The 21,128-nt window shown below is 37.2% G+C and overlaps 1 protein-coding gene across 6 annotated transcripts in view; it reads left to right on the forward strand.

Annotated features, from left to right (window-relative positions):
- Ubr3 (ubiquitin protein ligase E3 component n-recognin 3) overlaps window positions 1-21,128 on the forward strand; it is a 145,208-nt gene that overhangs the window by 66,193 nt on the left and 57,887 nt on the right. For all 6 annotated transcript variants that reach the window (XM_076928887.1, XM_076928886.1, XM_076928888.1 and 3 more), the window contains exons 19-23: window positions 2,382-2,478; window positions 7,157-7,298; window positions 10,669-10,773; window positions 11,595-11,768; window positions 13,719-14,179. In XM_076928887.1, the coding sequence (XP_076785002.1) occupies window positions 2,382-2,478; window positions 7,157-7,298; window positions 10,669-10,773; window positions 11,595-11,768; window positions 13,719-14,179 (979 nt within the window). The remainder of the gene's footprint in view (window positions 1-2,381; window positions 2,479-7,156; window positions 7,299-10,668; window positions 10,774-11,594; window positions 11,769-13,718; window positions 14,180-21,128) is intronic.

Here is a 21,128-nt window from a genome sequence, read left to right on the forward strand (position 1 = left end):
CCACCACCTGGCGTCTTGAAACTTTTGTGTCCACCAAACTGACCTCACACTAACAGAGATCTACCTACTCTGTCTGTGCTAGGATTAATGACAGTTCCCAACAATCCTAGCTCACTGTCTAAATTTTAACCTGGGATAGTTTAAGGTCTGTTAGGATGCTGATAGCACTTATAGCTATGTTTAAATTCACAGAAGCCTTTCCTTTAAGTGGTTGCTTTTCTAAGGTTTTTTCTGCTACATTTATGGATGATTTGATTGACAAGAGTGAGAAATAGGTGAGATTTTGATTGAAGAAACCTAAGTTTTTGAAGGGGTTGAAGTTTGTGCTCCTTGATCTCCTCTATCTTTATTTTCTAAATGAAAGTCCAGTATGCATTTTTAAATTGTAGATAACATATACTTTTTGGCAAAGGATAGAAGAAAAGCCTGTATGTTATTTTCAGTGACATTCTTATTTAGCAGGAATAATACAGGATCTGGGTGAAATATATTCCATTAAAAAGAAAGGGGAATATGTCTTTATTATGTAAAGAACAGGCTGTTTCTGAAATCTAGATGGACTTGAATGGAATGGTGTTTCTGTGTGATGTGCTGCTTAACAGAGTATACCAGCCTCACCAGAGTATTGCCCACTAGCCAATGCTTGAGTCCCTCTCTGCTCTTAGCATTATCAAATTGGGTAAAATCTGGGAACTGCTTGATAAACAAGCTCTGTACGGTGGTTACTGTGCACAGTAAAGTTCAAGGCAGACTAGGGTCTGTAGTCAACAGTTTCCTGTGTTGGAAATTAAAATAAGCTTAAGTTCTGTCCTGTGTTTGCAAATGTTAAGGATTTTGCTAGATTGAGTGAGAACAGAAAAAAATACTTTTTAAATTTTATTTTATTTTTATTTTTGTGTGCATTAGTGTTTTGACTGCATGTATGTCTGTGTAAGGGTGTCAGATCTTGGAGTTTTACATAGTTGTGTGCTGACATATGGGTGCTAGGAATTGAACCTGGGTCCTTCTGAAGAGTACTCAGTACTCTTAAACCATTAAGCCATTTCTCCAGACCCAGAACAAAAAATTAACCTAGGGAAAGAGATACTGGTTCTAAAATTATTCTCAGATCATCTTTTAGTATTTTATTTTCAACTTAAAACATTTTGAAATTAAAATATAATTACATTTTCTCTCTCCATTCCCTACCTCTTTTTAGCCACACATGAATATATAAATACAAATTGTTTAGGCTGCTCAATGTTACTTCTATATGTGATTTTAGGGCTGACCAATTATTTTTTGAGGCAGAATCTCACCCTGGCCTGGAACTTCCTATGTAGACTTCATTGGCCTCAGACCCACATAGATCTTTCTGCTTCTGTCTCATGAACCACCACATGGGACGTATTTTTAAAATTATGATAAGAATTTTATGAGTATTTGCCTACCATATACATATTTGTCATATATGTGTGCTAGGTGTGTGCCACATGTATGTCGTCAGGTGCTCCCGGAAGTCAGAAGAGGACATCAGAGCTTCTGGAACTAGAGTTATAGTGACTGAGCCATCATGTAGGTGCTGAGCATTGAACCCAGGGCTCTCTAGAAGAGCAGCCTGTGTTCTTAACTGCTGAGCCAGCTTTCCAGCTTTTCAGCCCACCTTTTAGTCATCTGTTCAATCTAAATATCATCTATAAGATTTCATACTTAGGATTTTGCTATTTTTTCCCAGTGGGTTAATTTTTTTTAAATGTCACTTCAGCCTAACGTGATTATTAATGAGGTTATAAATATTATTTGTATCTTATATATTAAATCTTATCTTAAAATTACATGTTGAAAATAATTGTATAAATACTAAAAGAAAATGATGTATAGACACTTACTATTTAAAACCATCCTGTGTCTAAGCAGTTGTATATAAACAGTAATAGGACTATGACTCAGAATTGTACAGATGGATGGAGAATCTTGATTAGCTTTCAGTTGAGAAGCAGAACCTGGAAAATCAGCTGACCAGTACATTTTAAATTTAGTTTTTATAATTTTACAATTGAATCATTTTAAAGGTATTTACTCTTTTTCTTTCTAATATGCATCTTACTTACCAAGAAAATAAGAAAAACAATCTTTAAACCCAATAGCAGTGATCTAAACTTTATGTGAGGCATTGTTATATGTTATAAAACTTTTGCTTGTGGAGGCTTGAAGAACCTAAGAGAACGTTCCTGATGTTAAAAAGTAAAAGTAGCCACAACATCAAGATCTTTAAGACAAATTGATAAGTTTAACTTCCAATTTTCTAATTTAAATGTTCTCAATGAATATAATAAGTAATTCGAGTTTGGTTTTATTGCTAAGAAGTCAGATTTCTGTTTCTGCTTTCTTTCTTTCATAAGCTGAAATCTGGGATCAGGAGTTTGATCCCGTCATGGTCATTCTTCGAACAGTCTACCGCCGAGATGTGCAGTCCGCAATGGACAGATATACAGCCTTGTAAGTCTAACACGCCAACTAGTGTCATTACAGAGTAATCTGTGTTTCTGTAGAGAAGTTTTACTTAAAACACACAATGTGATCTCATTAAATATACTTAATCTAAGAGAAAATAACATTTAAAGGTTTTTAATAAACAATTTAGACGCACACACAGGCCAGTTCGTGGCCCTGGGCACATGGGTGGCAGACTAATGTCTGCCGTCTATGACCTTGGTGAGAGAGGATGCCCTTAATCCTGTGGAAACTTGATGCCCCAGGGAAGAGGGATGCTGGTGGAATGAGGTGGGGGTGGGTGGGCGGACAGGGGAGCACCCTCTCAGAGGTGTGTCGGGGGAAGAACTTGGGGAAAGGGGACAATTTTTGGAATGTAAATAAATAAAATAATTTAATAAAGAGTAGGAAAAAACAATTTAGATGAGATTTATTTTTTTCAGAATATTTATAAAATTTTGATCTTTAGTTAATATTCAAACAACTGTTAATGTATATTTATAGTTGTTAGGTATAACTGAAAGTTTCTTTCCACCAGGATTTTTAAATACTAGATGAATGTTCACTTTAGACTATACTTGAAAAAAAGAAACTTCCTACAAACAAAACAAAATCCCTTAAAATAAAACCAGATTTAGCTCAGGTGCCATCATCTCTCCGCCTTTGTCTAGAGTCCTGGAGGAGGCACTTGGAGGTTCCCCTTTTCTCTGTTTACTTGGCCACTTTTTTTTTTTTTTTTTCATATTTTCTGTCCTTTTGTGCCAATTTATTTGCTTGTATGTGTTTATTTACTTCTTAGCTTCTCAAGGGAAGATGTTTTTGCTTCTATATTTTTTCCTCTCTGCCTGCCTCCCTCCCTCCTCCCTCACTTTCTCCCTCTCTCCCTCCTTTCCTCCCTTCTTTTTCTGAGGCAATGTCTCTGTATAGTCCTGGCTGTCCTGCAACTCACTCTGTAGACCAGGCTGGCCTGGAAATCAGAGATCTGCCTGCCTGTGCCCCCTGAGTACTGGGACTAAAGGTGTGCTACCACTGTCCAGCTCGCTTCTTACTTATCTCAGGATCTGTGGCAGCTCTATATTGTCTCCTAGTAGGCATTCACCTAGTCGTTATTTGTTGGGTAAGTAAATTGAATAGTTCATGTTGAAAAATTGAAACATGCTAGGCATGGTTGCACACACCTTTAATTCCATCACTCAGGAGGCTGAGGCAGGCAGATCTGAGTTTGAGTCCAGCCTGGTCTACATAGTGAGTTCCAGGACATAGTAAGATTCTGTCTCAAAGAACAACCAAACAAAAAGAAAAAAGAAAAATAAATTGAAAGATGCAAAATTGATGTTTTTGCTTCTATATTTCTTCTCTCCTCCCCTTTCTTCCCCTTGTGATCCCCTCCCCCTTTCCCTCTCCCTCCTTCTCTCCCTCCCTCTCTCCCTCTCTCCCTCTCTCCCTCCCTCTGTCCCTCCGTCCCTCCCTCCCTCCCTCCCTCTCCAGACAGAGTCTCAACATGTAAAACAGGCTGGACTCAAATTTACAGATCCTGTGCCTGTCGAGTACTAGGATTAAAGACTTAATTTAATTCTGAGCAGTTTATTTCTTTTGTATAGAGAAAAAAATTAACAGCAAGGCACAGTCTTGTCTCCCAGGGAGTTTGGCATTCCCTAAAGAGTGGTAGAGTTGCTGCTGACGTCTGATCCCCACAGCCTCTTGACTCAGGTGTCATTGGTTACCAGTGCAGAGGAACCTATGGGCACACACTGACTTAGACCTTGTCTTGGAGGAATAATGTGTCATTAGCTATGTAGGTCTAAGTACTTTTTTATTGATAACTACTTTATACAATCCAATAAAATCACACTCCCTAAACTGTTTCTAAACATTTTTTCTATTTTCCTATTTTTATTCTTTGATTTCCACATTCCTTCTATCATTTTAGTTCTTGCCCCTCCCATCCCTTGTGTGTGTGCGTGTGTATGCATGCTTGCATGCACACATGTGTAGCTGTGCCCACTGACAGTAGGCATGTCTGTTTTCCTGAGTCATTTCTCCATTTTATTTTTGAGATCGGATACATTTATTGAGCTTAAACCTGTTTATTTTATTGCCCAGAGTCTCCTAGGATCTGCTGTCTCTGCCCCCAGTGCTGCAGTTATAGTGTACCACTGATCCTGACTTTTATCTGGGCTATAGGATGTAAGCTCAGGTTCTCCTGTTTGTGCAGTCTGTTACAGTATAACTGATTTTCATTTTCCACCCCCCTTCCCCTTATCCCTGAGATAATGAGTCTCATTCTTGAGATACATTACGTATTGTTTCATTTTTAGCTTCTAGGGCATAGGCATTCCTCAGATTCTCATAATTCTGGGTATATGTGAATAAGAATTTTTATAGACCGTTAGGTTTGTTAAGAAGCCTTGTGTTTGGTTGTTTAGGGTAGCTTTCTCAGAGAAGTATCTTTGGATAGTGTCCCAAATACAATTGCCTTGTCATTATTCTGTAAGCCAAAATGGGAGGGAAACTAGGCTTAATGGCTTTGAATCAAATTCAAATCATGATTTTACTATTCTGTCTTCTTACCTTTAACGGTGCTTGGTATTTTATTCTCAGTAGAAAGGGATTCTCACAGCAGAGTTCTTTTGCAGTGGTGAGGGGCAGTTTTCATCCTCTGTTTATTTTAGGGCTTACTGTCTCACCTGTCATTATTGAGATAGCAGAAACTGATAGTGCCATTGTGCATTTAAGATTTCTAATTAAAAACTTTATTATATGTGTGAGTATGTTGTCTTTCTAATGACATATGCATGCCATGAAGTGTCAGAGATGATCAGAGGGCAATGTTACAACTTAGTTTCACCTTTATGTAGGTTACAGAGATGGATGTTAAATCCCTAGACTTGTGTGCTATCACTCTTACTTAGCCAACCTGCCAGCCTCCACTTCAGAAAGTTTGTTTTTAGTTACATGTATGTGTGGGAGTTTGTGTACTCGAGAGATGTTGGGTCCCCTAAAGCTGGAGTGAAATGGTGCTTCTGAACATTGGTGTGGGTGCTGGGAAACAAAGTCTTATTTTCATTCATTCATTCAGTTTCAGACAGGGTTTCTCTGTGTAGCCTTGGCTGTCCTGGAACTCTATAGACCAGGCTGCTCCTTTAGACTCACAGAGATCTACCCACCTCTGCTTCCCAAGCTCTGAGATGAAAGCTGTGTACTACCACTGCCCTGCTTCGTCTGTTGTTTAAATAGACATTTTTTGGGTAGACTTTCTTTTAAGAGTTGTTTATTTAATTTTTAAAAAGATGTGTTTATTTTTATTGTATGTGTATGAGTGTTTGCCTGCATGTATAAAAGTGCACTTCATGTGTTCCTGGTTTCTGGGAAGACCAGAAGAGGGTGCTACAACTCTTGAGACTGGAGTTACAAGCAGACATGGCCATGTCTGGCTTTTATGCTTGCTAAGTATCCAAACTCAGGTCATCAAGCTTGAAGGACCAAGCCCCATTCCTTAAATAATAAATTAATTTGGTTTGAATGTGGATGCAGGCTGATACATGCCAGGTGCCTATGTGCTTTTAGCCGCACCCCTTCCCCCCCCCCGCCCCCATTTTTTTTTTTTTTAAGATAGGGTTTCAGATACGGTGGCTTCCTTCAAACTCCTACCATCCCTTCAGAGTCTCTGGGGCTTCTAGCCTTAGCTCAACCAGGGACCAGGCTACCTTTCATGGTCCCACATCCCTCCTTATTCTTCCTGTGTTGACTGCCCTGTGCCTAGTTCCATTTTGATTTAATTTTGATACCTCTTTGACTTAACAATAGAAAGATGTATGGTTTAAAAAAAATAGATTGTGATTACTGTGTTCCTGGGGTCCTCTTGTTTTTCTGTTCTAGATGATACAGACTTCTTACTTCTTTTGAGTTATTCTCTTCATTTAGATTAAAGACTTCCTAGGCCTCAGCAATAGAGGGATCTTATTTCCATGACTGGGCCTTATGTGAGTCCAACACCTTTAAACAGCACAGTAGACATACTACTCATACTTTATTTCTTAAATTGCGTTCATTCAGTGTGTGTGCACATGCATGTACACATGCATATGTTGCCACAGATTGTGTGGAGGTCAGAGGACAACTTGTAGGAGTCAGTTCTCCTCTTCTACCATGTAGGGCCAGCAGATTGAACTTCTGTCTTGAGGTCTTGGTAGCAAGCACCTTTTCCTGGTGAGCCATCTTGATAGCCCACAGTGTTAATGTTTATGTTTCTCCTGCTGCCCCCCCCACCCCCAAATTCTCTTCCTCTTTTAGGAGCTCAAGGATAGGGTCAGAAGGCTATGCTTCTCTCCAGCTATTAGTAGTGGGGGCATTTTCTGATTACTGATTTTGTCGAGGGTTAGAATAGAAAATCACTTTGCTAAAAATTTTATTATATATTCTTTTCATTTATTTTTTTTTGTTAGCAGTTTTACATTCATTTTTCAACTTTTCTGTCTAGCTTTCTAAACTAATTTTTATCCAATAGTAAAGGAAAAGTAACGTGTATTCCATAGTGAGTAAATATCTGTTTGGCTTTTTAAAGCATTTATGAATAATTAGTAATGTATAGAAAAACATAAAATAGAAATTAATGCCCGTAAATTACTGTTTAAACCATAGTTTTTGAGTCTCATATAAAGTTGATTTTGTTTTATTTTTACAGTTTAAAACAAAGTGGAAAATTCCCTGGCAATCCCTGGCCTCCTTATAAGAAAAGAACATCACTCCATCCCAGCTATAAAGGTCTCATGAGACTTCTGCATTGTAAAACTTTACACATTGTGCTGTTCACTCTGCTTTACAAGGTATAGTAATGATTTGATGAGAATGACTTAGATTACAATGTATTTTTTTGTAATTTTCAAATCAAAGTACTCAATGCTATATGAAGGTACCACTTATAAAGCAAAGTGTGTTTATAAATTTTTTGATGTGTAAGGATAAATTATAATTACATGTATTTGAATTTCAAATTGAAAACTTAGGAAGAATTTCTTTGTGGAGAAACGTTTGTTCTTCAGCTTCAGACAAACCCTTGAGACCTGGAGCATTTGCTATGGCTTCTGTAAGGTGCAAAGTGCTGTGGCTATAGGCGCTGTGTCGAGGAAGACTTAAGGAGCAAGTAGCAGTCAGTCCTCCTGCCTGACAAAGTGAATGCTGCTGTGTGAGCCAGTAGCCTCACTTTAGAGCAGTTCTCTCTGCTTTTTACCTCTTAGGAATTTGACAAAGAAAGATTTGAATGCAAGTTCTTCAGATACTTGAAACATCCTTTATTTTCCTGTTACCTAGAATTTGTTTCAATTTGGGAGAGTCCTCTCACAAAACTAACTTATTTCATTGTGTTCTAAAAGTTGCATGAAATATAAAGAGAGAGTGTATATATATGTTTGTACACACACTCATATGCACATATATGTAATATGTATATATATTCTGGGATTTTTAATAATCTAAACTATATAAGAGATGAAAGATAATCATACCTTCAGTATATTGCTCATATAAATAAACATCTATAAAATAATGGGGATAAGTGTTATATAATTAGAAATAAAGAAAATGTATAATTCTTTATTTGAAAAATTAAAAAAGAAAACTGAGCATATTCTGTATGTAAATATTGACAACAGATAATTTTTAATTATTTAAGAAAGCATGCATTAATTGGTTAAGTTTACCACATAATGAAACGGTGCTTTTAGATTTCTATACACTTCTTTTCAGTATCACCTATGGCTATTATAAAAGCTAGACGTTATTTTGGGCTAAGATTTTTAGATTAGTGTCTTTTAAAAGTGCCTTGAAAGATTTATTTTTATCATTTATCAAAAGGATTATTCAGAAAAATGATTTAAAGTGCCCTCTTCTCCATTAAAATATGTAGAACTCTTTTATATTGGAAAACAGTTTGTGTTGATTTTGTAGGCAAATGTAATTTGTAGGATTTCCCAGAGCCAGACTTCCCTCTGTTACTGAATGTAAACCACAGGCATTATATTCTGTCTTATCTCAATTTTTAATGTGAGAATGGAGATTTAGAGGTTAATAACTTGTTCAAATGATCAATAATAATAATTCATGATAAATGAAGGAAGCCTTACTGAGAATCTCTTTGAAGTCACCTTTTTAACTTTTAAAACTTGCTTAATCTAGATGAGTTTTATCAGAGATGACAGACAGATCAGTATTTTAGTTGTTTCAAGACTCTTTGGCCAATGTTTTACAATTTCAAATTGTTTATAATAGCTTTTCTGGCCTACTTTAATTGCTGAGTGCTGTCAAGTCAACTTTACTGAAGACTCTTGCAGCAAGATGCTGTCATTCCTCGCCATGTGGGATACTAAAGAACATGGTGACACTTCCCAGAAAATGGCTTTATTTCTTTGTTCAGGATCTTTAGCTTTTATTTCTCTAACTTAAATTTGTAATGCCATTGGATTTCTATTCAAAATCTCTTTGGATTTAGTAGCAATGCTTTATTTATCAAGAGGAGACAGAAATGGTGGGCATTGCATGGGAGGCTGAGAGCTGTGTGTAGTGATGCTAAGACAGCTGAGGATGGTTTGAGCCTTGCTTCCCTCCATAATGTGCTGGGTTAGAACCTGGGACCTCTGGAGGCTTCCACTTCAGGTTTCTCCTTGGGCTCTTTCTGATTGGCACACTCTTGGTACCACCTGCTGACTGTGTGTTGGGCACTAATTCCTAGGCATTGTTCTTTTTCTTCTTCTTCTTCTTTTTTTTTTTTTTTTGGTTTTTCGAGACATGGTTTCTCTGTGTAGCCCTGGCTGTCCTGGAACTCACTCTGTAGACCAGGCTGGCCTCGAACTCAGAAATCCGCCGGCCTCTGCCTCCCAAGTGCTGGGATTAAAGGCGTGCGATACCACCGCCCAGCCCTAGGCATTGTTTTAAGCAAATGGCAGATTCAAAGTGAAGCCAATCTCAGATAACCTGGGCTTCCTTTTCACCTTTAGATATGGGAAAGCTAATGCCAAAGGTTGTTGCTACAGGTCAAGTAGATATAAACAGAGCTTTCTAAGAATGAGGTTTTACAAGAGAAAGTGGAGTTGCCCTTCCACTTGTCAAATATTAAGAAGTCAGTCAGTCAGTTACAAAAAATTAGTGTTTTCCTCATCCATTCATTTGGACTGTTCCTGTCAGGCTCAGCTGAACTCACCATCTTTTCAGTCCGTTATCAACCCCGAAGCCACCGGGCCATCTCTTGCTGAACCCTTTCTTCTGCTCCTTCCCCATTTGGTCACATGCCTTTTATAATGAGAACAGATGATAGTTGCTAAGCTGCTGTGCCATCTTGTTCCTGAAGAAGTTTAGGTATCTTCTGGTCACTGGGCTATTTACAGCCCTGAAATCCTATATAAGATGAGTAAGGTCTGAGTTGTATGATCTATGGATAAGGTAAAACTCATAGAATTTTCCTTTTTCCTCTTATCATTTAAACCACACATTGGCTTACAAATTTATATAGATCCACAAAATATTTAGAGGCGCAGAACTTTGAAGGCAGACGCAATGAATGCTAATATTTCATATTGTGTTCTATTAGCCAACACCAGTTACATTTAAATGAGTGATCTTGTTAAATTTGACTTCTTGTCTTCAGAAGACTATCAGAAGATTAGGATGTAAAGTATTCTTGGTAAATTATTTTATTAAAGACTACTATGTTTATATTAATGACTTGTGAACTGTTTATTATGGCACTCTTTATGAAGTCTTCAAACTCCTATTTGCAGATACTGCATAATATTCCTATGTAGGAGATGGAAAGATGGCTCAGTGGTTATGAGCCCATCCTGTTCTTGCTGAGGACCTGAGTTCAGTTTCCAGCAACTTCATTGCATATTTCACAACCATTTATAACTCTAGCCCCAGGGGATTAAAAATATGACTCTTGTCTATGAGAATATCTGCAGTCATGTGCACACATACTCCATACACATAAATAAAAAATAAATGTAAAAAACGTTCTACATAGTTGTCAAAGGAAACCTAGAGTTTGTTTCAGTTTGTATTTTCACTAGACTTGCATTTACATATCTGATTTATAGATCTGGTAATTATCTGATTATGATTTTTGTTTATAATAGAATATTTTTGGACCTTTAAATGAAATATATTTTGTAAAAGAGCAATGAGTTGTTTTTATTTCTTTTAAAGATTCTGATGGATCATCAAAATCTGTCTGAACATGTGCTGTGCATGGTGTTGTACCTTATTGAATTAGGCCTGGAAAACTCAGCTGAGGATGACTCGGAGGAAGAGGTAAGCACTGCCTCTTAGAACCAACTGCCTAGGGCAGTTCTTTCTAAGGACAGTTTTGGATTCAGTGGTTTTGTTTTGTTTTTTCAAGATGGAGTTTCTCTGGAACTTACTCTGTAGTCTAGACTGGCCTCAAACTCAAAGATCCACCTCTTTCTGCCTCCTGAGTGCTGGAACTAAATGTGTACACTACTTTGTTTTTATGTATATTGCCATTTGCCTGCATGCTTATCTTTACAGCATTTGTATGCAATACCTTTGGAGTCGAGAAGTAGGCATCAGATTCCCCGCAACTGGAGTTACAGATGTTTGTGAGCTGCCAAGTGCGTGCTGGGAACTGAACCTGAGTCCTTTGGAGGAGCAGACTGTGCTCTTAATCACCAAGCTATCTTTCCAGTCCCTATTTTTAGATTTTTAATTCTTAAATCTAAAGAACTGATAAGAAGGTCCTATATATTAATTTATTTTGTGTGTATGGATGTTGATGCACATACATGTTCAGGTAGAGGACAGCTTGCAGGAGTTTCTTTCCTTCTACCATGTAGGACCTGGGGATTTAACTCATGTTGTAAGGCTTGACAGATAGTGTACCTGCTGAGCCAACTCTCTGGCTTAAAAAAGCTTTATTCTTAAAATACATATGGTCCTTTGAAACTATAAAACTGTTGAAATGTATCATTTAAATGAAAAAAAAATTAAAGAAAGCCGTTTATGTATTTTTGGTATTATTGTGGGAACATAAATTATGGATTTTGGGGAGTGTATGCACGCGTGAGCACTTATTTTCGGTCATTCATTCATTCATTCATTCACATATGTCTTAGGTATCAATGGGTGGACCAGAACGTTGTCATGACAGTTGGTTTCCTGGCAGTAACTTGGTATCAAACATGCGGCACTTTATAAATTATGTTAGAGTGCGAGTCCCAGAGACTGCTCCTGAGTTGAAAAGGGATTCCCTCGCCAGCACGAGCTCTGATGGTTTGGGCTCTTTACAAGTAAGTTTAAAAGTGAGGGAGATGAGAAGACTTATGTTATACTGAGACATTGCTTAGATAACCTATAGCGTTCAGAAGAGACCATTGCTAGGGGAGCTTTAGATTGTCATGAACTTCTTGATATGTCTGAGCACTGTTGCCTTAACCAATCTTTTTCCTTCAACCTGCTAGAATTCCCGACGGCCTAAAGTTCTTCAAAGAGAGGTAGATGTGTATGGTATTTGCATTAACTAGCAACATGGCTAATTGGAAATGAGGAAAAAACCAACTGAAGTATTTGTGTGTGTTTGTGTGTGATTAATATAATTCAATTGAAAAGATTTCTTGAAATTAGTATTTTTACTTTTAATAAAGTTATTTATATTTAATTTTAAATAAATTTATGTTACTGATCAAAAAATGCCGAGTGGTTAGTAGTAAACTTTTCATTTTAGTGTTAAAAGTGTTCTGGACCAGTTACAGGTGGCCCATTTGGATCTTCTTACATTAGTATTGCAATTGTCTTACTAACATATTAAAAATGACTTGACTATTTCCTATATCAAAGTAAGTGTAATTGCTGGCAGCATGCCCATTAAAAATATTTTTTTTCTTTTGCTTCTGTGACAGTTAACAGGCCCATAACTTCTTGTATTTTGTCTGTTGTGTTTTGGGACTCATTGTGAAAACCAGCTCTTTGCATGATGCTTAATTAATCTTTAAAATAAAGTGAGAAGTGGAGCTGGAGAAAAAGCTCAGCAGTTAAGAGCACTGTCACCGCTTCCAGGGGACCTGGGTTCAATTCCCAACACCCACATGGTGGCTCACAACTGTCTGTTAACTCCAGTCCCAAGCACCAGGCATGCATGTGATGCACAGACATATATGTGGCTAAAATGTCCATATACATAAAATAAATAAAATTTAAAAAAGGAAAAGTATTGAGATGACATACCAGATAATTTAGTTTTATTTTCTATAAATTAGGTATCATATGAATAGAGAGAGTTGAATTAGATATTTCTTGTAGTCAAGTCTATTTGTTAGAATATTTCTTGCATTTGACATGGTTTTGTTGTGAACATTGTAAAGGATTTTAATTAAAAACTTGGAACCTCTATCAGAGGCTCTTGTGATTCTAATGTTACAGAGTACTTTAAAAACATTGAATGTTAAAATTTTGTACTATAATTTGACTTACAAGCACTTACTTTTTAATGCTCATTTTAGAAAGATGAGATCCATTAAATTGATTCATATTTTAATTAAAAGATGATTTGTAAGAGGCCTGATGTGTTTGCTTTAGCAAAAAGGCTGTTTAGAAGACAAATTATTGAGAAGAACACTTGACTAAAAATATCTACTCAAATAACATACAGTGATGTGCAGTGTGAAGCAAATTAATTAGTCTTTACATTTTATTTATCCTTACATTTCAGTTTTGAAATTTGTAATCTTGGTAATTTTCAAACTTTGAAGTTTCTTAAAAGTGAAATTTATATTTACTATAGACTTATTGTCTTAAAAAATGAAGAAAAATGAAAATGTTTTCTATGTGGTAGTATCCTTCCAGAAGTTAATAGAGTATAAGCAGTTTCTTGGTGAGGGGTGTATAATACAGCAGCTTTCCTTAAACTGAGAAGCTTAGTTTATGGATTTTATTTTTTTAATTTTTTTTTTGTCATTTTGTAATATGGCTGAAGGTATGGCATAAGCTGTGTTTGTTTTTTGTGGAACATAGGCTCAGGTAGTAACAGAGGGGTGACTGCCAGTGACCTCCTGTCCCTTCCCGTTATCCTCATAAAGTGGTCTTATATCTATTTGAGAAAGAAGTGAAGGAAATGGGTTTATCTTCTAGAGAGATCTTTAGATGAAAACTTTAAGCATTCCCTTTGGAAAAATACAATGATATATTTTTAGAATTGTTTATTGACTAACTTCTTCATCTCTCTGTCCTTCTTTTACTGGTAGAATTCTGGTACAGCTCAAGTTTTCAGCTTAGTAGCAGAGCGTAGAAAGAAGTTTCAGGAGATCATCAACCGAAGCAACAGTGAAGCAAATCAGGTGGTTCGTCCCAAGATTCCAAGTAAATGGTCCGCTCCTGGTTCATCTCCCCAGCTAACCACAGCCATTTTGGAAATTAAGGAAAGCATATTGTCTTTGCTAATAAAACTTCACCACAAACTCTCAGGAAAACAAAACTCTTACTATCCTCCATGGCTTGATGACATAGAAGTTTTAATACAACCAGAAATTCCAAAATACAATCATGGAGATGGTATAACTGCTGTAGAAAGAATTTTGCTAAAAGCTGCAGTGCAAAGCAGGATGAACAAGCGCATCATTGAGGAGATATGCAGAAAAGTGACCCCTCCTGTGCCACCCAAGAAGGTCACCGCAGCAGAGAAGAAAACTCTGGACAAGGAGGAAAGGTATTGTTATTTTTAATGTTCTAATATTTAACAGTTGATGATTTATGTTTTTCTCTTCTTCAGTCATTCTGGGCTAATGACCTGGTTATTTCAGTTACAGCAGCCACAGCTGCTTCCTTTGTAAGGTAAATGATTGGCTATAACCAGTGTTTGTGTGTGTGTGATTCAGAGTACCTTATGGATAAAAAGATGGGTATTGTTGACCTCAGTGTGAAATTACCATTGAAAGTTGGGAGCTTCTTCAGAAACATTGCTAATACTATTACTGCTGTAGTACCTGAGAATTCTCTAGCTGTTCAAAAAGAAGGTTTAACTTAACTTTAAATTACAAATTTAAGTATTTTGGATAGTTCTTTTTTGAAGAAATATTTATTTATTGTGTGTGTGCATGCATGTACATATGCTTGTATGCATGTTAACAGGTATGCCACTGTATACATATGGAGGTTAGAGGACCGCTTTTGGAAGTGTGTTCTGTCTTTTCAGCTTGTGGGTTTTGGGATTTGAGCTCAGGTTACCAAGCTTAATATTAATAACAAGTATCTTTCCTGCTTAGCTATCTCACTAGCTCTTAAGTATTTTTTAAAATAAAAATGCAACTATTTGAATTTTTGGTACTTGTGTTTATTAGTACATGATTGCCAATTAATAGAGAAAGCAATGTTTCTTAAAATTTTCTTTTGCTGACTTGTTTCCTAATATTTTAAAGTTAAAACTCTTTAGTTAGTTTTTTTTTTTCAATTTATGTGTGTATGTGCGGCACATGTATGTTTGGTACATATGGAAGTCAGAAGAGGTCATCTGGATATCGGATCTCTGGGACTGCAATTATAGAACCACAGAGGAATGCTCCTTGTTGACTCATTACTCAGGTTCCTGCTTCTCTGGCTTTTTATATATAGATAGCACATGGCCACCTTCCCAGGGAATGGTGGTACCAACAGAGGGCTGGACTACCTGTGTCAGTAACAATCAAGATGATTTCCCACAAGCATGGCCACAGGCCAGTCCCTGAACTGAGGCTCCCTTCTCAGGTGACTCGAAGCTTGGTAAAGTTGACAATTAAAACTAATGAGTACAGGTGGCATTAACGACGATGTAAGAGGACAGAGAGGAAAAACTGTCCATCTTGTTTGGCGTTCTGAGTTCACATAAGTTTGGCAGTCTCATGTAACTTGCTAGTTATGAAGGGGACCATCCTGTGATAACTGTAGGAGAAGCCATTTTAGTCACATATATGGTTGTGTAAGAAAAACATTGTTTTTAGAGACAAAGAAAGTACACAGGGGCTGCGGAGATGGCAGAGTGGGTAAGTGCACTGTACAAGCAAGAGAGCCAATGCATAGCACCTGTCAAATCTGGGCGTGGCTGTGTCTGCCTGTGGAGCTCACTGGCCAGACTCGCTAGCCGAAACAGTGAGCTTCTGGTTCATTGAGTGCCCAGTGTCAAGGGGATAAGGTGCTACTGATAGAGCAAGTCCCTGTGCTGCCACCCACATCTGCATACAGTGTACACACCAACATAAAAAACACAAGCAAACCACAAGAGGGTGAACAGAATAATAGTAGTAGTCCTAATTTTTCTTATAGTATTATACTTTACGAATAGGGATTCTAAAGAACCAATGTGTAATTTAAATGGCATTTAAATTTAATGCATCTACTAATAAAAGTGAAAGGTTAAAAATGAGTTGACTTCTGCTAATTTCTTTACATTGGAAGTATTTTCTCCTGATTATACTAGGCTGTTCTGTTTTCAGGTAAACATGTAGTGAATCCAAGTTTACTTGGTTAAGAGTATTTTGTAATCATTGCTAATGATAGGTATGACACTAGAAGACATAGTTTAGATACCATTTCTACAAAAGTCCTTGTAATGTAATGCTGTAGGACTTGGGGATGTAGTTCAGTGGGGGACTCATGCCTAACATCCAGGAGTTAAGTCCCAGCACTACAAAAAAGTGACACACTTCTTCCCTCCCTCATCCCTCTCTTACACATACACATACACATACACACACACACACACACACACACACACACAGAGAGAGAGAGAGAGAGAGAGAGAGAGAGAGAGAGAGAGAGAGAGAGAGAGAGAGAAAGCGAAGGAGACTCCTTTCAGCAGTGATGACATTGGTGAACATTTGGAACTAATTCTATAGCAGAGAGTTAAGGAATTGAAATGAGTTTGAATCTTGTTGTGTCTCTTCTGTTTTGGATTAAGTTTTGCTATAATGAAAGACAGTTTATAAACTCTTAGTATTGGCAGTTCTCATCTATAAAAACCTTGGCATCCTTTCCATAATACACTGATTCCATAGAAAGAACATGAAAGTATGAATGGGAGTTGCCTTAGGGTTTCTCTTACTGCAGCAAAACTCCACGACCAAAAGCAAGGTGGGGAGAAATGGGTTTAGTTGGCTAATACTTCCACATTGCTATTCATCACTAAAGGAAGTCAGCACAGGAGCTCAAACAGGTCAGAAACCTGGAGGCAGGAGCTGATGCAGAAGCCATAGCATAGTGCTGCTTACTGGCTTGCTTCTCATGGCTTGCTCAGCCTGCTTTCATATGGAACCCAAACCCACCAATCTAGGGGTGGCACCACCACAATGGGCTAGGCCCTCCTCCATCAACAACTAGTTAAGAAAATGCCTTGCAGTTGGGGCTTACAGAGGGATTTTTCTCTATTAAGTTTTCATTTCAGATAGCTCTAGTTTGTGTGTTAAGTTGACATAAGACTAGCCAGCATAGAAGTCTTAAGTCTTAATCAGTTACTTAGCATCCTCAACCTCCAGAATAATTCTGAAATGTACCGAATCTACCAGAACTTGTCATTTGTTAATGGTCCTTATTTACATGTGTGCCTAATTTAGAAAAGAAATAATGTAGAATTTTGTTAAAAAGTTGGTTTCACAGAACTCTGTTTAACACATTAAAAATATTTATTTTATATGCATGGGTGTATGTATGACCGCTTACCTTGTGTATGCCTGGTATCTGTGGAGCCCAGAAGAGGGTGTTGCATACCCTGAAACAGAAGTTACAAATGATTATGAGTTGCCACATGGAGGACTGGGAACTAAATACAGATCCTCTGCAAGAGCAGCAAATGCTCTTTTAAGTACCTAAGAAATTCATTTTAATTTTAGTTATACCATAAATTCTCTTATGTTTGAAACACAGATTTGTTACTTGGCTATTCTTTTAGCAGCAGATAGACTCATAATGTATGTGCTTAGAGGTGAGATGCACTGTGGCATTAATGAAAGAAGAAGTATCCTGGATCTTCAGAGCTTACCCTGTGGTGATAAGAGAGACCATACCCACATGGATTGATCAAAGCTTCTGTCTACCAAAATATTTCTGCATTACTCTTGGAGTGCTTTAAGCAGCCACATTTTATATATACATATATATCTTTATATATATTCCTTAGTGACAGCATTTCTCCTTTGAGGATACAGTTAAATTTTTATGAGCTTTATTTTAAAGTAATCTTAAATGTAGAGAAATGGTTTCGGGAAGTTGCTGAGGTCTGAGTAGGTTGCTGGTGTGGTACCCTCCACATTGGGATACTTTAGTATATAGTTCCTAGAGGTAAAGGCTTTCTCTTACATAATCACAGCAGAACTATAAGATTCTATAATCTTAAGGAGTTAACCTTGTATTTAGATATGATTAAATTACAAGATCCCATGTTTAAGTAGCTGTTCAAGGTTTCTCATCAAAGAAAAATCCAGTGTACAATTGCTTATTGAGTTGAATTGTTGTCATCTTTTGGGTCTCTTTCAATGTGGAGCAATTTTATCAATCTATTATTTTATGACCTTGGAACCTCTGAAGGGTCAGGACAGTGGTGGCATTGTAGACTTCTTCACCATGGGTTTGTCTGCTGCCTGTAGGGACATCAGTGAGCTATGCAGCTTCTGTCAGGTACTTGATCTGCTAGTGTGTTTCTAGTTGACTGCTGGTTAGGGGTGGTCAGCCAGACTGCTGCGCTGTCCACTTACCGTCTGTGTGACTGGTGTATACTTTGAGACTCTGTAATTTTTATTTATTTTTTTATCACCTTTGAAGGGACTATTTTATTTGACTCATGAAGTTTCTGGTTTATTTTATGAATTATCATCTATCTGATGTGTTTAGTACTCATTCTGATGATCAAATGTTCTAGGTTTAGCCACCAAGAGTTTCTTAATGCTAAATCTTCGTCTCTTTTGATTGATTCTTCTCACTTACTGAACATACTACCCTCTGTAGGTAGAGAGGTGTTCCCAGGCTCATCTTGCACTTGAAGCCAGCCATATCCCATGGAGTTCTGGTTGCTTTTACTAGAGGATGGGATTTAAAAACTATAATCCTTGCACCTTTTCTAATGAAGTATAGCTATTTTCAGGTCCTCTTAGTGAATAGAACTGGGGAAAAAAATACCTGTCTTTGCGTTAGGGGCTGAAGAGACAGAAAACAATTTTTTTTTTTTTTTTTTGTATCTTTTCTTATGTATTCAAAACTATGGGTTTAAGCTGATGCTGTTCTTCAGTGTCCTGACTGCAGCTTCCCCTCCTTCTCCAAGTGCCCCTCCCCACCAGTTTCTTTTCAGAAAAGGGCAGGCCTCCCATGGATATCAACCAGCCATGGCATATCAAGTTGCAGTAAGACTAGGCATATCTTCTATTGAAGAGACAAAGCAACCCCGTGGGGGTAAAGGTTCCCAAAGGCAGACAACAGTCAGAGATAGCCTTTGCTCAGAGTCCCACATGAGGAGCAAGCTACACAACTGTAACATATGTGCAGAGGGCTTAGGTCAGTCCCGTGCAGTCTCCCTGGTTATTGTCAGTTCAGCTTCTGTAAGCCCCTGTGGGTGGTTCTGTGAGTTTTCTTGAGGTACCCTTCACCCCTCTTGCTCCTACAAGTCTTCTTCCTCCTCTTCTGCTGAGTTCCCCAAGCTCCACCTAATGTTTGACTGTGGGTCTCTGTATCTGTCCCTTCAGTTGCTGAGTGTTTCCTGCATGTAACCACTTTCTTGTACTCTTTAACTGTAAAGTACCCTTGTTTGCTAGACTATTGGCAATGATTGCCTTCCTTCATGTGTGCAAGGTGTGGGTGAGTAGATTTATTTTTTTGAAATGATCAGTGTCATAGACAATTAAATTTGAGTAAGATGAATGATTAACCCAGAAAATATTTTGGCTCAAAAACAATGCAAAAGAGATATAGATATAAAACAACAAAGCACAGTTTCTTATATGGCTCTTGAATTACCTACAAAGTAAGTAAGTCTTTTGAAAATTATTTGTAAGTGCCACAGTCCTTTCTCTGTAGGTGTTCTTGATTTCCTCCACTGATTTGATGGGGGTGATGTATAAGGATTCTCAAACTGCTGTTAGCAGTTCAGCTTTCAAATTCTAGATGTTACATCTTTGCTTCATTTTAGATGAAGAGAAAATTACTTTTAGGTTCCCATAGAAATGACTATACATGAACTCAGTTTAGCATAATGTGACTTCATAGTGCTTAGCTGTAGAATGGTATCAGAAGGAAGTGAGCTGTATATTGTATACTGTGTGCTTTGTATCACAGACTCTGATCTGCATCTGGTTATGGTCATGCAAGCTTAAATAATTGTCTCTCTGACTAATGAACAGCTTACCTTTTTTTTTTTTTTTTTTTTAAAGATTTATTTACTTTTATGTATATGAATACACTGTAGCTGTCTTCAGACACACCAGAAGAGGGCGTCAGATCTCATTATGGATGGTTGTGAGCCACCATGTGGTTGCTGGGAATTGAACTCAGGACCTCTGGAAGAGCAGTCAGTGCTCTTAACCACTGAGCCATCTCTCCAGCCCAACAGCTTACCTTTTTAACCTGTTTCTTTCTCTGCTCTTTGATAAAATTATTGTTCTAACTTCCTTAATAGAAGTACAATTTCATGGTAGTAGTATTGTTTCTATAATACAATCAGGGGAAGCCCATGTCTTTACAATTTCCTTTTGCCTTTGTATTTATATATAAAATTCTATATTATTAATTTATTTTTTATTGCTTACCAATAGTCTTAAAATATTCTTTGGAAGTAGATGAATGATAAGTGCTAAAAGAATTATGAAATAATCCAAAGGGATAATTACTTAGATTTAGAATGCTTTTTATTCTTTGCTAATTTTAGGACTCACTTATTTTGCTTTGCACAAAATAATTTAACCTAGAAATAGTCTTAGTAGAAGAGTAAGTACTTTGAGAATTTTACTGGCTTCTGCTCCTGCTATTAGGAGACAGCTAGTCTTAGGGTAGCAATAAGTGATTATTCTTATCTTTTAGACTTTCTTTATATGTAAACATCATAGATTTTAATAGAACGTCTTTACTGTCCTGTGCTGACAGGACTTCTTGCTCTTGCTGCCTCTGACAAGTACTTTGGACATTATATTGTTGGAAATCCAGATTTTCTTTTTTTTCCTTTTCTGTTCTTTTCTTTTTTCTCTCTTTTTAATTGAAAACAGTTTCTTTTCTCATACAGTATAGTTTCCTCTCCCTCTACTCCCAGTTCTTCCCCACCTTCCCTTTACTCTGGAACCACTTCTCTCATTAGAAAAGAACCAGTTTCTAAGAGATAACAACTAAGTATGACAAAATAAACTAGAATAAGTAGCTAAGGATGGCGAATATTTTTTTTAAGTGTTTCTCAGCCATTTGAGATTTCATCTCCTGTACTAATGCCTTTAAGGCTGTTCCCCACTTTCTCTTTTATCAGGTTTATCTGGTTTTATGTTGAGATCTTTGATCTAATTGAATTTGGTGTAGGGTGATAAACATGGATCTATTTATATTCTATAGGCAAACATCAAGTTTGTTTTGATGAAGATGTGGTCTTTAGTGTGTATTTCTGGCTTCTTTATCAAAACTCAGGTGTTCATATGTGTGTAGATTTATGTCTGGGTCTTCAA

Source organism: Arvicanthis niloticus, chromosome 2, assembly GCF_011762505.2.
Source record: "Arvicanthis niloticus isolate mArvNil1 chromosome 2, mArvNil1.pat.X, whole genome shotgun sequence".
NCBI classification, from domain to species: domain Eukaryota; kingdom Metazoa; phylum Chordata; class Mammalia; order Rodentia; family Muridae; genus Arvicanthis; species Arvicanthis niloticus.